Genomic DNA, 19,592 nt, shown 5'->3' with positions numbered 1-19,592 from the left:
AATTCACAGAGATGTGCCTAACTGGTGATGCCTGTAGGTCTAGGATGGGACAGCCTCACCTGGTTGGAGGTCAAGGCCACAATGCGGTCCAGGTCTTCTACCAGCTGCTTGAAGGTAGGTCTTTGAGAGGGTACTGCGTGCCAACAATCCCGCATCATCATGTACCTGTGGCCGGATTGCAAGGCCAGGGGAAAAAGGACGTAAGCAGAGAGATTAAGAAGCTCATGGTGGAGGGACTGTGGGAATGACCAGGAAGGGCTGCTGAATCTAGTTGAACACCTTTTCCTTCCTCTTCCCATCAAACCCATTCTGCCCCCCAGGGCCTAGCTCAGGACCTCAGGCATCTGCTCATGCTTACAGCTCATTGGTGCAGTTACTGGGCTTGTCCATACGATGACCCTCCTTCAGCAGCTTGAAGAGCTCCTCCACAGGCACACCAGGATATGGGGAGCCGCCCAGAGTGAAGATTTCCCACAGGAGCACCCCAAAAGACCACCTGTGGATAAGCACAGAGGTTCTGGGTGATGCGGGCACAGAGGTAGGCCAACCTCGAGTCCTTTCCATCTCACACCAGTGTGCTAGCTACCCATCCTGAACCCACCGTACCCCCAACACAAATCCTTAATTCCAAGGGGAATACTAGGAGACAGTGCAGAGAACAGATCAGTTTTTCCACCCCAGGAACAAAGTGAATAGATACATACAATGTTTTGGTTTTTTTCCCGAGATGGAAGGAGACCCTCATCCACCCAGAGGGGAGGACGGGACCCTATCGTCCTGGACATTTTCTATCCCAAGTATCCCTGCCAATTGCCCATTTCAAACTCACACATCACTCTGGTGGGTGTAGATCCGGTCAAACAATGCCTCGGGTGCCATCCACTTCACAGGCAGTCGCCCCTGCAAGCAGCACGGGGAGGTTGGGGGTGGCCCAGGGCAGGGCGATCAGGGACTAAGGAGGGTGCATGCGGGATTGGACTTGGGAAGGAGTGCGCGTGTTCAGCTCATCCCACCACACTGATTTTCAGGCAAAGCAACCTGCATGGGGTTACAGCAGAGAGATCTAAGTGGGAGAAAGCCTAGCGCAGCAGAGTTCTGGGCAGAGGACATGCACCGAGTGGCCATGTCAGCACTTACATTGGTCGTCTTCTTATAGTAGTCGATGTGGTGAATGTCCCGAGCTAGGCCGAAGTCTGCGATCTTCATCACGTTGTCCTCTGTCACCAGAACATTCCTGGCGGCCAGGTCTCGGTGTATGCACTGTGGAGAGAGGAGGGGAAGCCAGGGGAGGGGGAGAGGGGAGAGAAGACGGGGGGCTGCAGGTGACGGGGGCACAGGCTCTAGTGGTTGCCAGCTGTCAGCACGTATCAGGGTCCAGCTGTCTGAGGCCCCCTATACTCCAGCACTCACTTTGCAGCTCGCAGGCGGGCCCACTAACCTCCCAAGCCGCCTCCTGCCACACCACTCACCTGAACATGCTAGTTCCCTGCTAGAATGTTCCTCATTTCTACTTCAAACATTCGAACACCTCCAGCTTCAGAACTCTAAAGCACATTAGCAAACCCTCTGTAGCTACCTCCTTTCCTGGTCTTTCCAACTCTTTTAGCTTTGGATTTGTACCAGAAAAGGCTGAACCTTCATGCTTATGTCCAGTCTGTATAGGTATGTGCTTTCCAGCTCTGTGTCTCCAGGCACAGCATATCCATGCTGGGTTGGAGCCCAAACAAAACCAGTGTTTAGCGAGCACTGAAAACTGTACTGAACACTCTCACACAACTTCACTTTACTCCCGTAACCATTCTTATTTTATATTTGAAGAAACAGAAAATATGAAGTAGCTGCCCAAGGCTACACAGAAAGTGGCAGTGCACAGATGTGAACCTGACCTAGTCTGAACCCCAAGGCCACACGGCTACACTGGTTCTCCTGACGCCGATGTCCCCTGAGAGCGTAAGACAGCACATATGGTCAGTGCTCAATGTGTCTATGACTCTGAAGGATAGAAAGTCATAAGCTGTGGAATGCGGAGGGCCCTGTTCCCACTCCAACTTCACCCAGGAGAGCTGTCAGGTGCCGCACCTTCTTAGAGGCGAGGTACTCCATGCCTCGGGCCACCTGATAGGCGCAGGATACCAGGTCCTTGGAGGAGAGCTGCTCCTCGGGGTTGTGGCTGGGGTTGTAACAGTATTCCAGACCAGGAGGCCTCCGGGCCTGCAAGTACTCCCGTAGGTTGCCCTTGGAAGCATACTCCACGATGACGTACAAAGGACCTGAGCGTGAGGATGAAGAGGCCATCAGGGCAGGCAGGCTGGTTAAGCAGGTTTCGTCTCACCTCAAGGAAACCCCACCCCCTAAGGGCACACCCTAACCTAACCTCCCCTTCAGGAAAGTTCAGGAAAATTCATCCCACCACCCGAAGAGAGTCGGGGAAATAATTCTTCCCAGCATAGTCCAGAAAGTTCCCAAGCAGAGTTGGGCGTTAAGAGCCCTAATCTAGACCACAATTACTCATCTGCTTCTATCCACACACTGTGTCTGTGACTCCAGGTATCTGTCTTCTCAGATCAACACCAATGGGCATCAGCCCATTGAAGAAATACACTGAAACTACTGCTAAACCTGCTTCTCTCCTTACCCCCCTTTCCTAGTGTGGCTAAGAGATGCCTGGTCACTGACAGCCTAGCTTATCTTTTCCTTGACAGATACTGTTCTTTGAGCAGCAGGCCCACATTCCCATCTGAGACCCTACGCCAAGCCCAGCCTGGCTTAGTACCTACCATCCTGCGTGCAGGCCCCCAGCAGGTTGATGATGTTCTTGTGCTTCCCGATCATCTTCATCATCTCCATTTCTGAGATCAGGTCTGACAGGTCTTTCTCTGTTGCATCCGCTTTGCACACAAACCAGAGAAGGGGATGAGACTCGTTTACTTAGGAAGGGAGGGCAACAGGAGAAAAGCTGAGGGGCAGGGATGCAGCATATGCCCGAGGAGTCCCTTTCCTCTGGAAGTGGCTTCTCTCCTCCCCTTTCCATGTCCACATTTATTTTCCCTTCCCTCTCGTGACAGCTGTTGTTGCAACATGTGGTAATGAGTGGAGCAGAGGACATGATGGGGGAAAATCAGCTAGCGATGGAATCTAGGATAAACACCCAACCACGACCCAGGCTGACCCCAAGGCACAAAGTGAGATTACGGCAATCTCGGGGTGCAGAATGCCCCCTCCACTCCCAAGCAAATCCAGGCAGGCCGTGCAGCAGGTGCGGGAAAGGGTGTTCCACTTGGCCCGAGACCCACAGGCTGCTTGGCAAGGGAAGGGATCATTTTTGCAAGGACAGAAACATCACTTACACTTCAACATCTTAACAGCCACTTTGGTCACACGGTTGGGTTTGTCCTTGTCCAGCCCAATGGCCTCCGCCAACACCACCTGCCCAAAGCAGCCCTCTCCCAGGGGTTTGCCTAAAACCAGTCTTTTGAGGAAACAAAGGGGGATGGTGTAAGTTGGGGCTGGCAAAATTCAAACTTTGAAAGGACATCCAATCTCCACTTGTCCACACTTCACTCAGGTGTGAGTGCAAAGTGGAAATGATCTTCCTGGGCGCATCTGGTGCACCTCCAGTCCCCGGGTCTCAGTACAGCAACTCCCACCATGAGAATAACAAGCAGGGACTTCCTCACAAGCTGAGAGTAGAACATTACCTGTCTCTAGGCAGCTCCCAGCGAGGGTCTTCAGGAAGCTCATATTCAGAGACCCCAGCCAGCATGGGGGTTCCACTGGAGGAGAGACGTGATGGCCGAACCAGCAGAACCCCCGAGTTCATGGACGCACTGGAGTCAGCTGACACCTACAGAGAAGCGTGGGGTCACCCTTCTAGCGAGGGAGGTGTGGGGGGATGGGGTAGGGGGGCAGATTCCTCCAATACCAAGTCAGGACTTCTCACCAATGACAGAGGTATCTATCTGTTACCTGATGTTCTTTCCCCAGCACCGAGGGGCAGAAAGACCACAAGAGGTCAGAAGACCTAAGTTCTACAATGGACTTGTTTCTGCCACCAACTAGCCTTTTTGGTTTCAGTTTACTCACCTCTAACATAAACAGACCATATGTACCTCTTCCACACTGAATTTTACAACTTATCACTGTAATAGCCCTATCTTGTCCTGATTCTCTGTGAAAGCCCTGCCTCTGATTATGGATTCCTAACTCCCAAAGCACCTCCTGGAATGAGCACAGATCTACATGAACGTTCCCTCCTCTCACATGCCTTCATCTTTTGTTCCATCACCTTGGAAAATGGGAGGGTGGGCACACAGGAAACAGGGCATTTTGGGACCCGACTCAGGTCTTCCGCTCTACTCTATCTTGCAGCTCTAACCAGCCCTCAGGGACAGTTCAAACTCGCAATATCCATTGCACATTTGGCCCACTTAGGACTTTTTCCCAATCCATGTGCCAGCTTATGTTGGGCACATGGGAATCCAACTCTATGTGCGTCAGAACATTCCACTGCCCCTGGCCCAGAAGCCAGAAAGCAAACCCAAAGCGGAAGGTTGGGGGCAGTGGAGAGGAAGAGTATTAGTGGGTCCTGGAGGAGCCCCAAAGGGCACAGGGAGAGAAGGTGATGCTGAGCGTGCAAATCCCCTATCTACTTTCTGTTACCTGTCTGCGCAGAGGAATGCTCTTGGCCAGCTTGTGCACAGCCATCTGGCTGTGGAAGTCACTCTTCTTGGTGCCACTCTTCATCTTGTAGATGATGACAGATCCCACCATGCAGGAGATGAGGAAGGCCCCTGTGCAGTAGATGATGATCTCCAGGTATAGGGGCGAGGTCATCACCGCTGGTCTTTCCTCCAGGGCTGAGTCAGTGTGAACAGGGTGTTAGTAGGCTCTGAGGGCCCAGCCCACTAGGGTCCCTAGCTCCTAGCTCCACCCATCTCCTTTCCTCTGGGGATCTGTAGGGCAGAGAAGAATTAAGCTAGGTCCTAGCTAGGACTGGGGTTCCAGCACTAAGCAGATCAGACATCTTATGATCTTTGAGGCTTCCTGATCCTGACTCCAATCCCCCAAGAGGGATGGACTGGAGGAACTATTTTGCTACACAAGGCCCATCGTCATTAATTCAGGAGCCCTCCTTGCTCAGCTGAACTGCTGGGCTAGACGGGTACCAGGTACCCTGCAAGGGACAGCTGAGAAGTCCCCTCGTCTGGATGCCTTTCTCAGCCTCCTCATGGAAACATGGCCCTTCTCTGCAGTGCCTTGGCATTATGAGCACACACAGATCACATGGAAACAGATGAACTGGTTTCTGAGAGTCTTTTGTCTCTGATAGTCCATGAGGGCTGGGATTGCGCCTTGTTCATTTCTGTAAGCCACAGCACCTGGCATAGAGTGGCACTTGCAGAATGAGGACAAATGAGGGCAGGAAGAAAGGGTGTGTCTGTGTCCTGACTTAAATATCTCACCTTTCACCTATGTCATCTCTGTCAGGTCAGACGTGTAAATATTTACACCTAGCCAAACCACAGGCAAAACTGACTCAATTTCCAAACATGTCTTAGACTACTTGAGATTAAAAAATGTAACGTTTTCTGCAGCTCTTAAGAATTCTACTCACAGGCCCTGACTCCTAAAACTGAAGAAGGAAATGGGGGGTGGGGGCAATGTTTTATTCTTTTCTCCCGTCTTCCACTTAGAATTTACTGTTCCCGCGGAAGCCCATCCATTCGATCTACCAGCGTTCCCTTCCACATGAGAGACAGGGAGGGTTTACGTCCAGCACTCACAGCACTGGCTTCACCGAAAACTCCCTCCCCACCAATGTGAACATTCCTCTCCTTCCATAGCCCTCCTCCCAACCCCCCCTTTAAAAAACCCTAGCTAGTCACAGAGGCAGGCACCTGGGGGACCTCCCCCAAGAGGCACCGGGTGTGACCCCAACTGAGCCCCAAGAGAACTTCCGGGGCCTGACAAGTAGACAGCAGAGCTGATAACGGGAGGAGAAGTGTTTGTTTTTCTCTTTCCCACTGTTGAGAAACAAAGACAACTGAGTGGGAGTATACCTGGGACAAAGACAGTGACAGTGATAAAAACAGAACGCTTCTCTGCCTCAGCAGGGGTGTTATCAGACCCTATTGGGCAAGCAGGACAGGAGAAGAGAGAGAAGAGAGAGGACAATGCCAGCAGTAACAAGAACAGCACAGCTCCCAGACCCACATGCAGGACCCTCACAGAGGCAGTGACAACCAGCTCTGGCCCTGCAGTCACACCAGCCCACCACCCTGAGCAAGCGGCAGACTCCTTCCTTCCCAGCCCAACACAAAGACCTCCCCTCTCGGAAGAGGAGAAACATCAGCGGCCAGAGAGGATAAACGGGCCCCATCCAGCCCCCTGCGGCTGCCTGAGACCGGCCTTATTTAAAGCCGCTCCCGTCCACTGGTCTTGGTAGGCTCTCTCCTCTGCCATCAGAGGGTGGCCGCACAGGAAGGTGGGCTCGCACTGCTGGCAAGTAGCAAGCCTCTCTTTACAGAGTGCCTACCTTCAGTTAAAGGAGGAGCGGAGCCCTTTCTGAGACTTTTGGGGGCTGGCAAAAAAGGATCAGACAAATCAGGGAGGGCTGCTAGACCCAAGGATGGAAGGAGCCTGCCCTGGAGGAGAGCCCAGCGGCAGGTGAAGTCCAGATCCCACGCATGCATTACGTTGGCCAAGGGGAGAGCCAGATGGAGGTGGGAGGTCTCCGTGCTCCTGCAAAACGAGGAGAGCTCCTAGGTGAGCCGAGGGGCATCAACCGTCAAGGTTGTGGAGAAACTGCTGGAGCCGCCCACTGGCCCACGGAGCCCGTGCCTCTACCGCTGCCAGCTCTGTGTCTCCCCCACAGCCCCGCAATGCATGCTCCCCCCGTGCCCGTGGCAAGGGCAGGACATCGAGAGGAGAAGACCAGTGTATACCTTCCAGAACGGTCAACCATGCAGAGTGATGGGAGAGTCCGATAGAGTTACCCGCCAAGCACGTATACTCCCCCGCGTCCTCAAAGGAGACATTCCTTAAGTGGAGCACTTCCATCTCTTTGTCGGTGGTATTAACGCCGGCCGTCTAGAAGAGACAACGGAAGCAAAATGGACAAGCACAGGACATGAGACCTCCACACGACACAGAGACGGGGCGGAGAGGAGGGGGAGGGAAACCAGAGAAGAGATGCTCCCCAGCGTCTCCTTTGCAACAACGAACACACAAAAAAACCACCAGGCAGCGAGGAGACCTGTTAGAGGAAGAGCGTGAGGCCCTGAGGGAGGAACTCCGGCAGACCTGAGACGACGACGGCTGGTTATGACCCTTCACCAGACGCTGGCAGCCCCTGGCCCATCTAAGCATGCGGGCAGTGGGCAGCATGGAGAAATGGGGCCCAGCGAGTCGGGGGGCTGTTTGGTTTCAGGTGAAGAATGTCAGAGGGCACACACAGGAGGGATGGACGGGGGCTGCACACACACACACACACACACACACACACACACACACACACACACGCGCGGCCTGAGGACAGTGGTTTACACGGGAACGCCTGGTCCCTTCTCACATCCAGTCTGCAGTATCAGCCATAACAGAGCAAGACTGTCCTCACGAGAGCACACGCAGCCAGGGAACACACAGAAGGCACAGAGGAAGCAGATACCAACACAGTACCGAACCAAACCAGCCTCCCAGGCCGGGTATTTTTCCATGGCTCTGGGCACTAGAAATACAGCAGGATAACAGGGAGAGTTGGGTGCTGGCTTCCCCACCTGCCCCAGCAGCTTGGGGCCAAAATCAAATTCCCAGCACACGGCCCCATCCATCTCCCCATTACCTTTTGCCACAGGTCTGGTGACAGTGAGCCACGCAGACTGGTTAGCTTCACCAATATAATTGGAAACCTTACACACATACTCCCCGCTCTGGGCCTCTGTCACATTGAACAGGGTCAGCACTTCCGCATCCGAGCTATTAATCCCCGAATGCTGGAACAAACCAACGACATGCCAGTCAGTTGGGCAAACACTGGGATGTGCCCATACTTTGCTCCCAGGTAAGGTGAAGGCAGGGAGCTAAGGCAAGGAAGACGTTAAGTGAGATTTATCATCTTTCCCTTTTTAAGAAGACAAAACAAGTTGATTTCAAAAGTCCAAAGCATCTGACAGCAAAATAAACCTAAAAAAAAAAAAATCACTGCCCCCAATATTCTGTTTGTATCAAACCCACTGCTCCAGGACTTGGGCAGAGATTGCAAATGGCCAGAGACAGTGGCCAAGGTCCAAGGCCACGGGCCCACTTCCTACACAGCAGTTTCAGCACCAGTAGTGAAGAGAAGGGATGGCCAGTAAATCTTTGGGACAGCCAAGCCAGGGGAGGATGAGGTCTAACTCTGGGACCAGGAGGTAAACCACTTTCCCAGCTTCTGGTTATTTCCTGCTGCAAGATCCACTGGAGAATTAGGCAATTACCTTCCCTGGATTAATGGAGCATTCAGGGACAATCAAGTGTCTGGGAGTGACAGGAAAAAGGAAGAAAATGCCATTACTCCAGATACTGCTTAGAATTTACCTGCGGCACTTGCTTTTCTAACTCTACCTAAGCTGTGCCCTTATAATTCACCCCACTTGCCAGAAAGAATGTGCCTTGGGAAACAGGGTGGAGACTGGGAAACGCTTGCTGGAAGGGCTTTGGTCCTGAGCAATGGAAAAAGCAGGAGTCCAAACGCCTTCCTTCAGCAGCTGACCCAAAAGCCTGAACAAAGTTGCTCTCAAAGCTCTTTGAAAACCAGCAATGCCCCACCTACCTCCCATCACGCCTCCACTCTGTGGCCTGTTTCTAGTCCTGGGGAATGTGGCTCTCCCTATTTAAGATGGAGCATGTGCCTCAGGGTAAGGGATGAGTCCCAATCATGGGCACTGAGCCTAAACACAGCACTTGGGCCCGGGGAGATACTGGTCTCCTTCCCAGCACACAGCCCACGGAGACTGGGGCTAAGATTACCTTCAAGATCTGGACATAAGGCAGGTTGTCCGGACCAATCTTACTCCCATTCACCTCGATGTGCTTTAGCCACTGGATGTGGGGCTGTGGGTCACTGTACACCTTACACATGAACTCCACATTGCTGCCCAGAGCCACTGTCTTGTTGGCAGGCAACCCTGCCTGCAGGATGGGTCGGTGAGGAGACCGCTCTGTGGAGGAAGGGAGAGGAGAGGCTCATCAGGCCCTGCCAATGGTACACTCCTGGCCAACAGAGAACATCTCAAAGACCACAAAGAGAAGTTCACACCACCTCGGCTTTCCCTGTGATGGGCAGTGCACTGCCCAGCCCCTCGGCTGAGCCCCTCAAACCTGAGGTCGGAGAAGGGACATCCTCTCCTCAGGCCCTAGGCTACTAGGAACCTCCTCCCCAAGGCAATGCCTCCATATTTACAGGCAAAAGAAGTCTCTCTTGCCTTAATGGAGAACACTGTTAGTTACACCCTCAGACCTACTTTTCCTTAACTAAAATTACGGAGTCATTTAGACTCCTGCTATTCAAAGCGTGTTCCAAGAGGAACAGCCTAGCGTCACCCAGGAGCCTGTTAGAAATACCAAATTGCAGACCCTGCCCCAGACCTGACAGACCAGAAGCTTCTTTTTAGACCATCACCTCAAAAGCAAGACAGAATGCTGGTTGTGACTCTTTACCTTAAGATCTCTAGAGAATGAGATTCAGAATGTCTAAAAGAAACGAACAGGCTGCTGGAGTCAGCACAGGCCTGGAGTTCTGCATGAACTAAATGCCTGACCTCTCTGAGCCTGTTTGCTCTTCTGTATAGCGGGAAATAGCGGGAATAACACTGCCTGCACCTTGCAGGGGTGCCATGAGAATTGCAGGTGATGTGTTTCAAGTGCCCAGCACACCGTTGGTGTTCATGAAGCAATAGCTACTATTAGGCTAAATTTAACATCACCACTCCAATCAACTCTTGAGACTATCAACAGCACCACACTTCACTTTAACAATGAGTCATAGCACTATCTGATCCTCTCAACTCTTATTTACAGATAAGAAAAGCGAGGCACAAAAGAGGAAAGTGACTTGCATAAACTGACAGAGCTATTCAGTGCCAACTCCAGCCTGACGTTATCCCTCACTAAATCTGGACCCCATGGCTGTTTTCCCCACGCCCTGCTCTCTTCTCTCTAAGCTCCCACTCCTTTTGCTATTTGCATTCTTACCCACAACATCGAGCTGGTAGGTGTGGTTAATGCTGCCATACTCATTCTCCACAATGCAGGTGTAGTTGCCCTTATCAGAAGGCACCACAGAGTCCATTATGATACTCCAGGTGGCATAACGGACCTGAGGGGAAACATGCCAAAGGGCTCCAGTGAGGATCTGCAGGAAAACACAGGCAGAAGCCACCTGGCAGCGTCGGTGCCCTGTGGTACTTACTCTCCAATCTGAGCACAGAGCACATGACCCGTGTGGCACCGTGAGGCATGGCCTGCCCACCCCCAGCCCATTCACACTGAAAGAACACATTAGGCTAACTGGGTGTGAGGAATTCTGGACGTCTGCCCACAATAGCTAAGGCCGTCGTGATCTGGACAAAGGTGCCTTCTGCACTCTCCCAAATACTCAGCGAACTTCCCAACTCTGCACTCTATCCACGCAGGTCCTGTGCCGGATCGGCTCCCTGCTAAGGGTCTGGCCCTGTCTGCACTTGATATCTCATTTCAAAAACTATCTCCTGCAGCCCAATCAGCAGTCAGAGTTGTTCTCACCATCCTTCTGTACCTCTAATGAAGCACTTAGCACAGCCTGCTTTTTATGACAGTGCTCATGGACACCTGCCCTCCTATGAGGCTGGAAATTCTTTACAGGCAGGAGTGCTGCCTTGTACCACTCGCAGCATGGTGCCTTGCTTAGAGTGTTTAGTGAATTCGTTTACAATGTTTCCCTATTTTTCTGATCTCTTCTGCTTTTCTCATACAAGATTAATTGAGAAAAGAACAGCTGGATGAGATGGGAGAGAAACAGGGACTATAAGGTTGATCAGAGGCTCAGAGGCTCTAAAGGGATTCCAGTGAACATGTTCTTCCTACAATATAAACGGGCAGAGGACATGAACAGACAATTTACACACCAGGAAATGGAAATCATTTAACATAGGAAAATTCTAAGTCTGTTAATAAGCAAAATAATGCACAAGAGAACGATGCGACACTATCATCTATCAAATTTATTGGCAAAAAGATTCATGATATGTCAACAAGTGACAAGGTAAGAAATTACATACACGATGTAATCAACTATCTAAAAACCATATACATAGGGGGAAAGACCAAAAAAATTTCAACTTTATTTGCACTTATTTGTATTTGAAATTTTTCTAAAATGCATTACTTTTATAGTTAAAAAGCCCTGTTTGAAACAATTAAAGGCATGTAATAGGATTTTCTAAGTCAGCGTCTCCCATTCCTTTTATTCTTTCATATATACACACATACCTTGTAGCCTCCAATCCTGTGGTCAGGTTTGAATTCTTTGCCATTTTTCAACCAGCGCAATGTTGGGTTAGGAGTCCCACTGGAAGGGCATTTGAACTTCACTGTCTTGGCGGCTGGCACTGCATGCAGTTTCTTTTCCATCTTTTCTGGGGATGTCCAGTATGGAGCCACGGCTGCCCAGGGAAAGCCAAGAGACAGGCAGGGGGCTGGTCAGGCTCAGGGGCCAGGTCCCAGGCCAGGACCTGGAGGCACCCCGCCACCTGCCCAACAACTATGAGCCATGCCTACACTGATCAGGATGCCCGAAGGACCCCACTTTCATGCATGACGACCCCACATGCTCGCTCCTCCTCCCATCCTCCAATCATCTGAGCCTCCCACTTCCCCCCCCAAACCCAGCAGCCAGGCCCGTAGGGCAGTAAGGTAGAAAACAGTGTCTCACGCATACGGTTTGGTTTGGTGTTATCTGTCTCTTTCTCCTCTGAAGAGGAGTCATCATCATCATCATCATCCTCCGAGGAGGGGAGAGCATCTATGGGAAGGAGAAAGGGATACTGAGGTCCCTCCAATGGAAGAGGGGCTTCTCTAGATTTCCATCCGTATCAACAGCCACCCCCTAAACATAAAGGTCAACCCACTTATAGATGAACAGACACCATCCCCATACTGACTCCCAGGCCCACTCTTCCCTTAGTGACTGTCTCTCAGTGGGACAGAAACAGTTCATTAAGAACTGAACGCTCTTTGCTTGTCCCCTTTCTTCCCCCAAACCAATGCACTGCCCGCTTCTGCCTAGAGTCATTACACTGGGCAGTTTCATCAGTGACAGCAGGTCCTGTTTTAATTTAATTCCACCTGCATTCAGAGGCTCTCCCCATTTATGCAGCCTCCCGGTTGTGCTGGGTCCTAGCTCTCCTGTATCCTCGTTTGACCTGATAACCATTGGGAAACTCAGACAGATGTAGGCACACTGAGGCCAAAAACGATTTCCAAAGCCACGGGCTGAACAACCCACAGTCAGACTTTTTCTAGCACGCATTTGCTAAGGTGTGGAAGCTGCCCTTCTTAACCAGAGCAGATAGGGAGCCCACTACACAGTCCGCAGCTGCCAACACTTCTCCCCTAGTATCCACCTCTTTTAAGAGGCTTGACATACGTGTGGTCACCAATCAGGGCTCATGCCAGATCTTTCTCCAGTCCTTGCTAGTGCTTTTGGGGGTTCTGGAGGGAAATAAAGGAGGCAAGTCCCTGTTAGGGGCAGGTTATAAAGGATACCTGAGTGGAGGAAGTGCCAAGCCTGCACCCTACGGGGGCACAAATGGCATAAAGGAAATTTCAGCTCTACTTCATTTCATCCTGCTTTTGTGAACGTCGCATTCCAAAAATGGCAGATTCCCAAAGTCACAGAGCTGTAGGGTTCCCTGGCTGCCCTAACACAGCTCTGGAAGCTGGAGGACAGATGTTTTCCATAAAGCCTGTGGATATGGCGGTGCAGCTGGATCCTTTCCCATTACAGTAGGGACCTCACGATGTATTCTGGGGCTCTAATCACTAAGCCAAGTACCAAGTCCAAATGGCAAGGGAATGAGAAGCTGGAAGCTGGCTGAGCCTCCACAAAGCACCCTGGAGAGCTGGGCAAGCGGTGGTGGAAAAGTTCGTGTCTTACTGCCCTAAGAAGATCAGCAATCACCTCTGAGGGAGATCTGGGAAGCCCCAGATCCGGCCTGGGGCCCGGCACCACCTGGTCACCCCCCTGAGAGCTAAGCCACGCGGCGGGCAGGGAGCAATGTTAGTGGGCAGCAGTTTCTGAAGCAGAGTGGGGGCAGATCATGGAAGGGGAGGAGGTTCACCTCCCCCTGAAACTAGCAGAGAGGGTTGGAGGGGTGGGTCCATGGAGGGGCTGAGGGCAGGGCGTTGCTACCAACCTGAGACATTGACGGAGAAGTAGGTGGTGTCGCTGCCTGAGGGGCTGCTGGTCACACAAGCGTAGAGGCCAGAGTCGGCAGGCACGGAATCCCGCACCTCCACCTCCTCCCCTGTGATGCGGGTACGGTTGCTTTCCACCAGCTGTACCCCGTCCCGCAGCCAGTTGATGCTCTGGACATCGTCCCGCAGCCGACAGCGAAGCTGCAGCAGGTCACCAGGGTGGACCAGGAAGGACTCCACTTCCACAGGGGCTCCCCAGGGCTGGGCTGCAGCCACCCACAGGGACCAGGAAGAGGAACCAAGGGACAGGAGAGGAAGAGAGGGAGAGGGAAGGAGGGGAGAGACAAAGGGAATTACGCTAGCTGCACTGAGCTGCCACGTCCCAGGGGCCACAAAGCTGGGGAGGTGGGGACTGGAATATGGGTCAGTGGGGAAAAGGATGGCTACTTGGGAACCCCCATCTCTTCTCTACCCACCTCCTCCAGGGGTCAAAGGAAGAAAGAGGCAAAGTTAGGAAGCAGCTGCAGCAGCATTAAGCGGTTCACATTTCATTTCCCTCCATCCTAGGAGAACAAGGCCGACCCCGCCCAGGACTTCTGTATCCAGAGTGCCCCCTCCCCACACTCTCAGTCCTTTGCCAAGAATGGCCACTTCCAGAGGAACACCCCGTTTCCTTTTGGCTAGGTCAGCCTCACCTCTTTCCCTAGTAACAGTTGAAGGAACCCCACCCCTCAAAAATCTAGCAGCCCTCACCCAAGTTGAGAGAAGGCAATTTGTCAACTGGTGGCTCTAGGTTCAAGTGATTCAGGGGCAGGGGTTGTGGTCCCCCAGTGAGTCAGATGCATAAGATGCATATTGGGGAGAGACAGCCCAAGGAGAGGTCAGCTCAGGGGAGCTTCTAGCTAACAGGTGTCAGGCCAGAGGATTCAGAACTTTTGCCTATATTAGGAATGGAGGCCTGCAGCTGCCACCAAACCCACACTTGTGCTGGCAGCCTACGCCGGTGCACACAAAGCTCCTTTCTCCTCATCCCACTGCACAGCTCCCTCTCTCAAGGCCCCCACCTTCTCCCTGTCCTCTCCCCCAGCACAGTCATGCATGTCCCGTCCCCCTTACCCTTCTTTCCCCAGAGCCTGTGTGGTCCACAGCTCACACCATCTGATAAGACCCCATCCACACATCCATCCCTCTCACAATCAGCAAACTCCACACTTAGGCTAACAAGAAGGCCTGAAGCCGGACACACCTTAGAGTCCAGCACACCAGGCTGTGACCCGTCTCCTAAGCATCCCCCTCTTCACTAACAAGGGGGGAAATCCAGTTTCTATTTCCCTTCAGGAGGTTCAAGGGTACTCCTGGCATCTTCTGATAACTGTCCACCCCTCACCAAAAGAATGTGCTTGGGGCAGCTCCCATCTACCACCTGATTTAGTCTCCACTGCTTTGGGAAGCCTTCTCACCTCCGGTCCACCATTAGGGGCTCACCTCCTCATGCACCCCCACCCTGTGGCCCTGCAGGGCTGGCGTGTCTGCCTGGCTCTCTCCACTCACCCTCCAGTTCTCAGCCCAGCTGGTAACTCTGCCTCGAAGCCTTTTCCAACTCCCAGTCTAAGTCAGGTGACCTTCTACCACACTTGTCACACTGGAGGAAAGTCCCCTTTCTCGACTGACTTGTGAGGGTGGGAAGTATCATATTTACCTTTAAATCCCCAGCACCTACTACGATGCCTGCCACACAAGAGTTGCCCAATATGCCTGCTGTACAATGCAATAATGACATATGCACAGTCACACTGTCTCTTTATTGTCTTCCTTTCTAAACTCCCTTTCCTTCTTCACTACCCTCATTTTAAGGAACTCATTCTGAAGTGCTAAAAGCGTTTCCACTAGAAACCTTACAAATGAAGAAGTGGGTGTCCTGTCGGTGGCCCTAAGGCGTAGATTTCCTCAACGGGGCCTCAAATGAGGCTGAGGGGCCAAGGCTACAACCCAAGGGCTCTGTCTTAAATACTGGATAAATATTGAATCATCAAAAGGGGGGTGCTGCTTTAAAAGGGTTTGGAAACCACTAGGTTAGTGCTCGTTTATTTTTGTGAATCAGGTCAAGAGGAACACCAACCACAAAGGTGAGCAGACCACACAACTGATTAAAAATAACGTTTTGTGGGTCTTAAAAAGAAGGTATTCTTTCCATTTTTAATGGTTTGTGGTTTTACCAAAAGAAAGGAGAAGAAAAGCAGCTCAGACTTGACTCTTAAGGAAACAGCAGACACTCCTATTGATCCAATCTCATTTCCCTTCAATGACCTCACAGATGAAATATTTTGTAGCTCATGATCTGTACCAGCCGTTGGTCAAACTGTAAAGTCAGTAAACTCAAATTCTTAGCTTCTGGCATCACAGCCTATTTTGACAGGTCCCAGAGATCAAAAGGTAGCAAGGAGAACACGGCCATTTCCCCAAGACAAAGCAGCAAAGGGACACTGACCCTACTGACACCAGCTCTGGCCGATACTGGCTTGGAGCCCTAACATCCCGTTCATCCCAAACAGGTTGTGCAAACAAAACTCTTCTACATGATCTATAAAAAGCCTCAAAACTTGCTTCCTTGTCCCTGCCCCTGGAGTTCAAACTCACCCTGACGCTCCAGGCCTTGGTGCGGTGTGTCCCATCATTCTCCTGATCAAGGCCCTACACTGCGTACAGGATAAAATCGAAACCCCTGCTTGCCATCCAAGGTTCCTCACTATCCATTCCCACCTCTCCATGCAGCCTTCGTCTCCCTACCTTCCACTCCAAGTCTGGCTGCTCTCTGTACCAACTGCATTCTCCTTCCACAACAGAACTACTTCTGCTCATGGCTGTCAGCCATCTCTCTAAGTCCTCCTACCCCACACTACTCAAAGCACACCTCAAAGGCATCCGGGAAGCCTGTTGGCACTAATGTGTCTACCCTAATTTTCTGTATAACAGCTACTATCTGAACCACACATATTCGCACTCCATTACACATCATCTTGTATGGTTTCTTTTTAAAAACACCTTTATAGAAATATAATTCACATAGCATAAAACTCACCCATTTAGAGCATATAATTAAATATTATCTGGTATATTCACAGTTATGCCACCATCACCACAATTAACTTTAGAACATTTTTATCACCCCAAAAAGAAGCCTTGTACCATCTCCTCCCCCTCTCCTCAGTCTAGGCAACCACTGATCTGCTTTCTGTCTCTACAGATTTGCCTATATTGGCTATTTCATATCAATGAAATATAATATTGGTCTTTTGTGACTGGCTTCTTTCATTTAGCATGCTTTCAAGGTTCTTCCATGCCATAGCATATCTCAGTACTTCATTCTGTTTAATGGATAAATAATATTCCATTGTATGGATATACCACATTTTACTTATCCATTAATTGGTTGAAGGACAGTTGGGTGTATTGTTTCCTGTCAAAAGTGTCCATGTCTCACCTCTCCTAAGAAATAACAGCAAGCAACTCAGGGCAGAATTGGCTATTATAATTTTCCCACAGTGCCTAACAATGTCAGAAACACAGAAAATACTCAGTGGGTCTTGAATTGAAGTTAGCATCTGGCAAAGACTATTTTTAGAGGAATCCCAAATCAACTGATGGTTCTTGAGTTACAGGGGTTTTTCACAGCTAATAGGGTTCCTATATGTCAAAGTCTCCATTTACAAAGTAGGGATAATGCCACTTCCTTCCAGGAGGTGATGGAAAGATAACCAACCACTTACTGGTTTTACTGGGCCCTGACCATCTGTGTCAGTGCCCTGACGAGCAGCCCTGACCTTGGGGAGTCCCATGTAAGGTGGCTGAGGTGAGAAAATCACTGCTCACTGGTAGCCTGCGGCAATCAAGTCACTACGCTCCATTCTTTTTTGGTCTTTCCAGTGTCCTCATGTATGTCCGCATTGGAAAGGCCCTTGCATCTGTGGCTCCACCTCTTCTGAGCTGGCCTGTCTCTGATCAAGACCAATGGGCCAGGGCTATACTTGTTGTTAGGTGTCAGTTAGCAAGAAAGGAGCTAACTGATACCTTTACTGGACTGGCCATGAAAGATGAAGGAAAGAAAGTCCGTTTATTGCTCAGCCACTTGAAACCACCGTTTCAACTCCTGGAGAACTTGATTAATTGGAATGAGGATGCTGTGAGGGAAATAGCAAACCAAAACATTCGCTTTATGCGTCTTATTTCCTGAGAGACAATGGGGGAGAATGGAGACTGGAGGACATTTGGTATCTAGATTCCACAGCGACTTAGTCGGAGGGTGAAAATGTTTGGCATGAGTCAAATTACAACATTCATTCACTCTTACAGGCTCTAGGTGCAATGTGTTCAAAGCACAGTGTGGAAAAAAAACTGCATTCTGCTTCGAGGCCCACAGCACAGAGTCACTATTATCATCACTGGGAAAGGGTGGGTTAGGGTTAGGGTTAGGGCTTGACCTGAACATGCTTAGAGGATTAAGGCCAACAACACCTCAGAGAACTCTCCAGAAAATAGGCAGAGCAAAGGCTCTGTTTAGCTACCTGAATCTGAGACTGGTGAGGCCTCTGCTCCCTGAGGCAGTTTCCTGGGACAGTGCAGATGGCGACGGGACCATGGAAGGCTGTGCAGGCCGGCGGGATACCCCTTTAGTGGGAGTGAAAGGGACTCACACACTGATCACCAGTCCCATGCCTCTTCTCTAACGGAGCCTCTCTATCCCTTCAGGGGAAACCAGGAGTAGATGGGACTCACACTTTTTAGTAATCAAGGACCAGCTAGAAAGACAGAGAGGTGGGGGCTGTGTTTCCCATGGTGTTCTCAAGTCTGGGTACAAAAAGTTAATGGAGTCCCACTGAGTTCCTCTCCCTTCCTATTTTCCTCCAAAATCCCACAGCTTTGTCATTCCCAAAAAGCCAACAGGATGCAACATTTTGCTCATGGCAGGACCAGCCAGAAACCTGCCACAGTCATCTAGCAGGCAGTTCCGTCCTGGATATACCAGGTCAGATTCAAGTTCTTGGTTCTAAGTCTCTGTGTCTTCTGCTAGCCATGGGCATCATGTGGGGAGGGGGAATGAAGCCCTAAAGAGGCCCAAACCCATAAAAAACTTGCTATTCTTTTGAGAAAATGAGACCCCAGTTCCCCCAAATCCAGGAAGACAGGGAACTCTCTTCAAAATAGCTATCATTAGGCGCCTCTGTGAGCCCTTGTTACTGTGCAAGAAGAAGCCGATTAAGCAAAGGAACAGCAAACCTGTGCCTGTTCCTAATGAGCATGATCAAATTTACATAACACCTTGATATGTATCAAGCACTTTGCAGAGCAACATGAGACAACTGGAGAAGAATATAAGAACCCAGTACAGGTGAACCGACACAGGTGCTGAGGTTTACAGAACTTAAAAGTATCGACGGTCAGAGCAGACAGCAGTGTTCACAGCCCATGCAGGACATAATAGAAGGGGGGAAACAAATAAGGATTTAGATTGGAAGTGAAAACTTTGGTGGGGGGTTGGTAGAAAAGGTAAGGTACTCGTGAGCAGGGGTGTGCCTTGGGATGAGGGAGACTGGGAAATGAGGTCACACTCTATGACCTGTGTGGAACAGAAGGTTCATGGTAGAAAATAGTGAAAAAAAAATAATGATTTCACCTTGTAAGGTGGGGAACAGAACAGAACCACTAAAGAAGTCCCAGGGAACACATTTCTCTGCAGAGACTATGAATGCAGGCCATTCATGCCACATGGACAAAAATATACATGAAAATGTATTTCGAAATACCACTCCACCAGTCCTGGTCCCCTAACAGCCAGTTTGGTCTGGAACTTATCCATCCCCAAAACCCCACGACTTAACATGAACCCAGTGATGAAAAACAACATATTTGCGCAGCACCTTGCAACTTACCATGTGCCTTCCCATATATTGTCTTGGGATCATTCAACTACTCTGCAAATGGTAATACTAGTGCTGGCCAATAATTTACAGCATGTTTACTATTGTATATCCCACATACTGCGATGGCTTTTAACACAGACTATCATTTAATCCACATAGCAACCCCATGACAGTGACACCATTATTATCTCTACCCTATGGATACAGACGCTTACTGTGTGCCAAGCACAGTTCTCATTTAAT

The 19,592-nt window shown here is 50.5% G+C and overlaps 1 protein-coding gene across 9 annotated transcripts in view; it reads right to left on the bottom strand.

Annotated features, from left to right (window-relative positions):
- Positions 1-19,592, bottom strand: part of FGFR1 (fibroblast growth factor receptor 1) — a 45,248-nt gene that overhangs the window by 1,133 nt on the left and 24,523 nt on the right. For 2 of the 9 annotated variants that reach the window (XM_019626805.1, XM_019626809.1), the window contains exons 3-17: positions 13,431-13,697; positions 11,948-12,037; positions 11,506-11,678; positions 10,231-10,354; positions 9,007-9,197; positions 6,945-7,089; positions 4,654-4,856; positions 3,699-3,844; positions 3,348-3,469; positions 2,778-2,888; positions 2,080-2,270; positions 1,138-1,260; positions 830-900; positions 359-496; positions 60-165 (exon numbers count right to left, since the gene is read on the bottom strand). In XM_019626805.1, coding sequence (XP_019482350.1) covers positions 60-165; positions 359-496; positions 830-900; positions 1,138-1,260; positions 2,080-2,270; positions 2,778-2,888; positions 3,348-3,469; positions 3,699-3,844; positions 4,654-4,856; positions 6,945-7,089; positions 9,007-9,197; positions 10,231-10,354; positions 11,506-11,678; positions 11,948-12,037; positions 13,431-13,697 — 2,201 coding nt within the window. The remainder of the gene's footprint in view (positions 1-59; positions 166-358; positions 497-829; positions 901-1,137; positions 1,261-2,079; positions 2,271-2,777; positions 2,889-3,347; positions 3,470-3,698; positions 3,845-4,653; positions 4,857-6,944; positions 7,090-9,006; positions 9,198-10,230; positions 10,355-11,505; positions 11,679-11,947; positions 12,038-13,430; positions 13,698-19,592) is intronic. The other 7 variants (XM_019626806.1, XM_019626810.1, XM_019626807.1 and 4 more) reach the window with 6 other exon arrangements.

The sequence above is a fragment of the Hipposideros armiger genome, unplaced genomic scaffold (assembly GCF_001890085.2).
Source record: "Hipposideros armiger isolate ML-2016 unplaced genomic scaffold, ASM189008v1 scaffold_690, whole genome shotgun sequence".
NCBI classification, from domain to species: domain Eukaryota; kingdom Metazoa; phylum Chordata; class Mammalia; order Chiroptera; family Hipposideridae; genus Hipposideros; species Hipposideros armiger.
The sequence above is the reverse complement of the archived record's forward strand: the minus strand, read 5'-3'. Positions and strand labels throughout refer to the sequence as shown.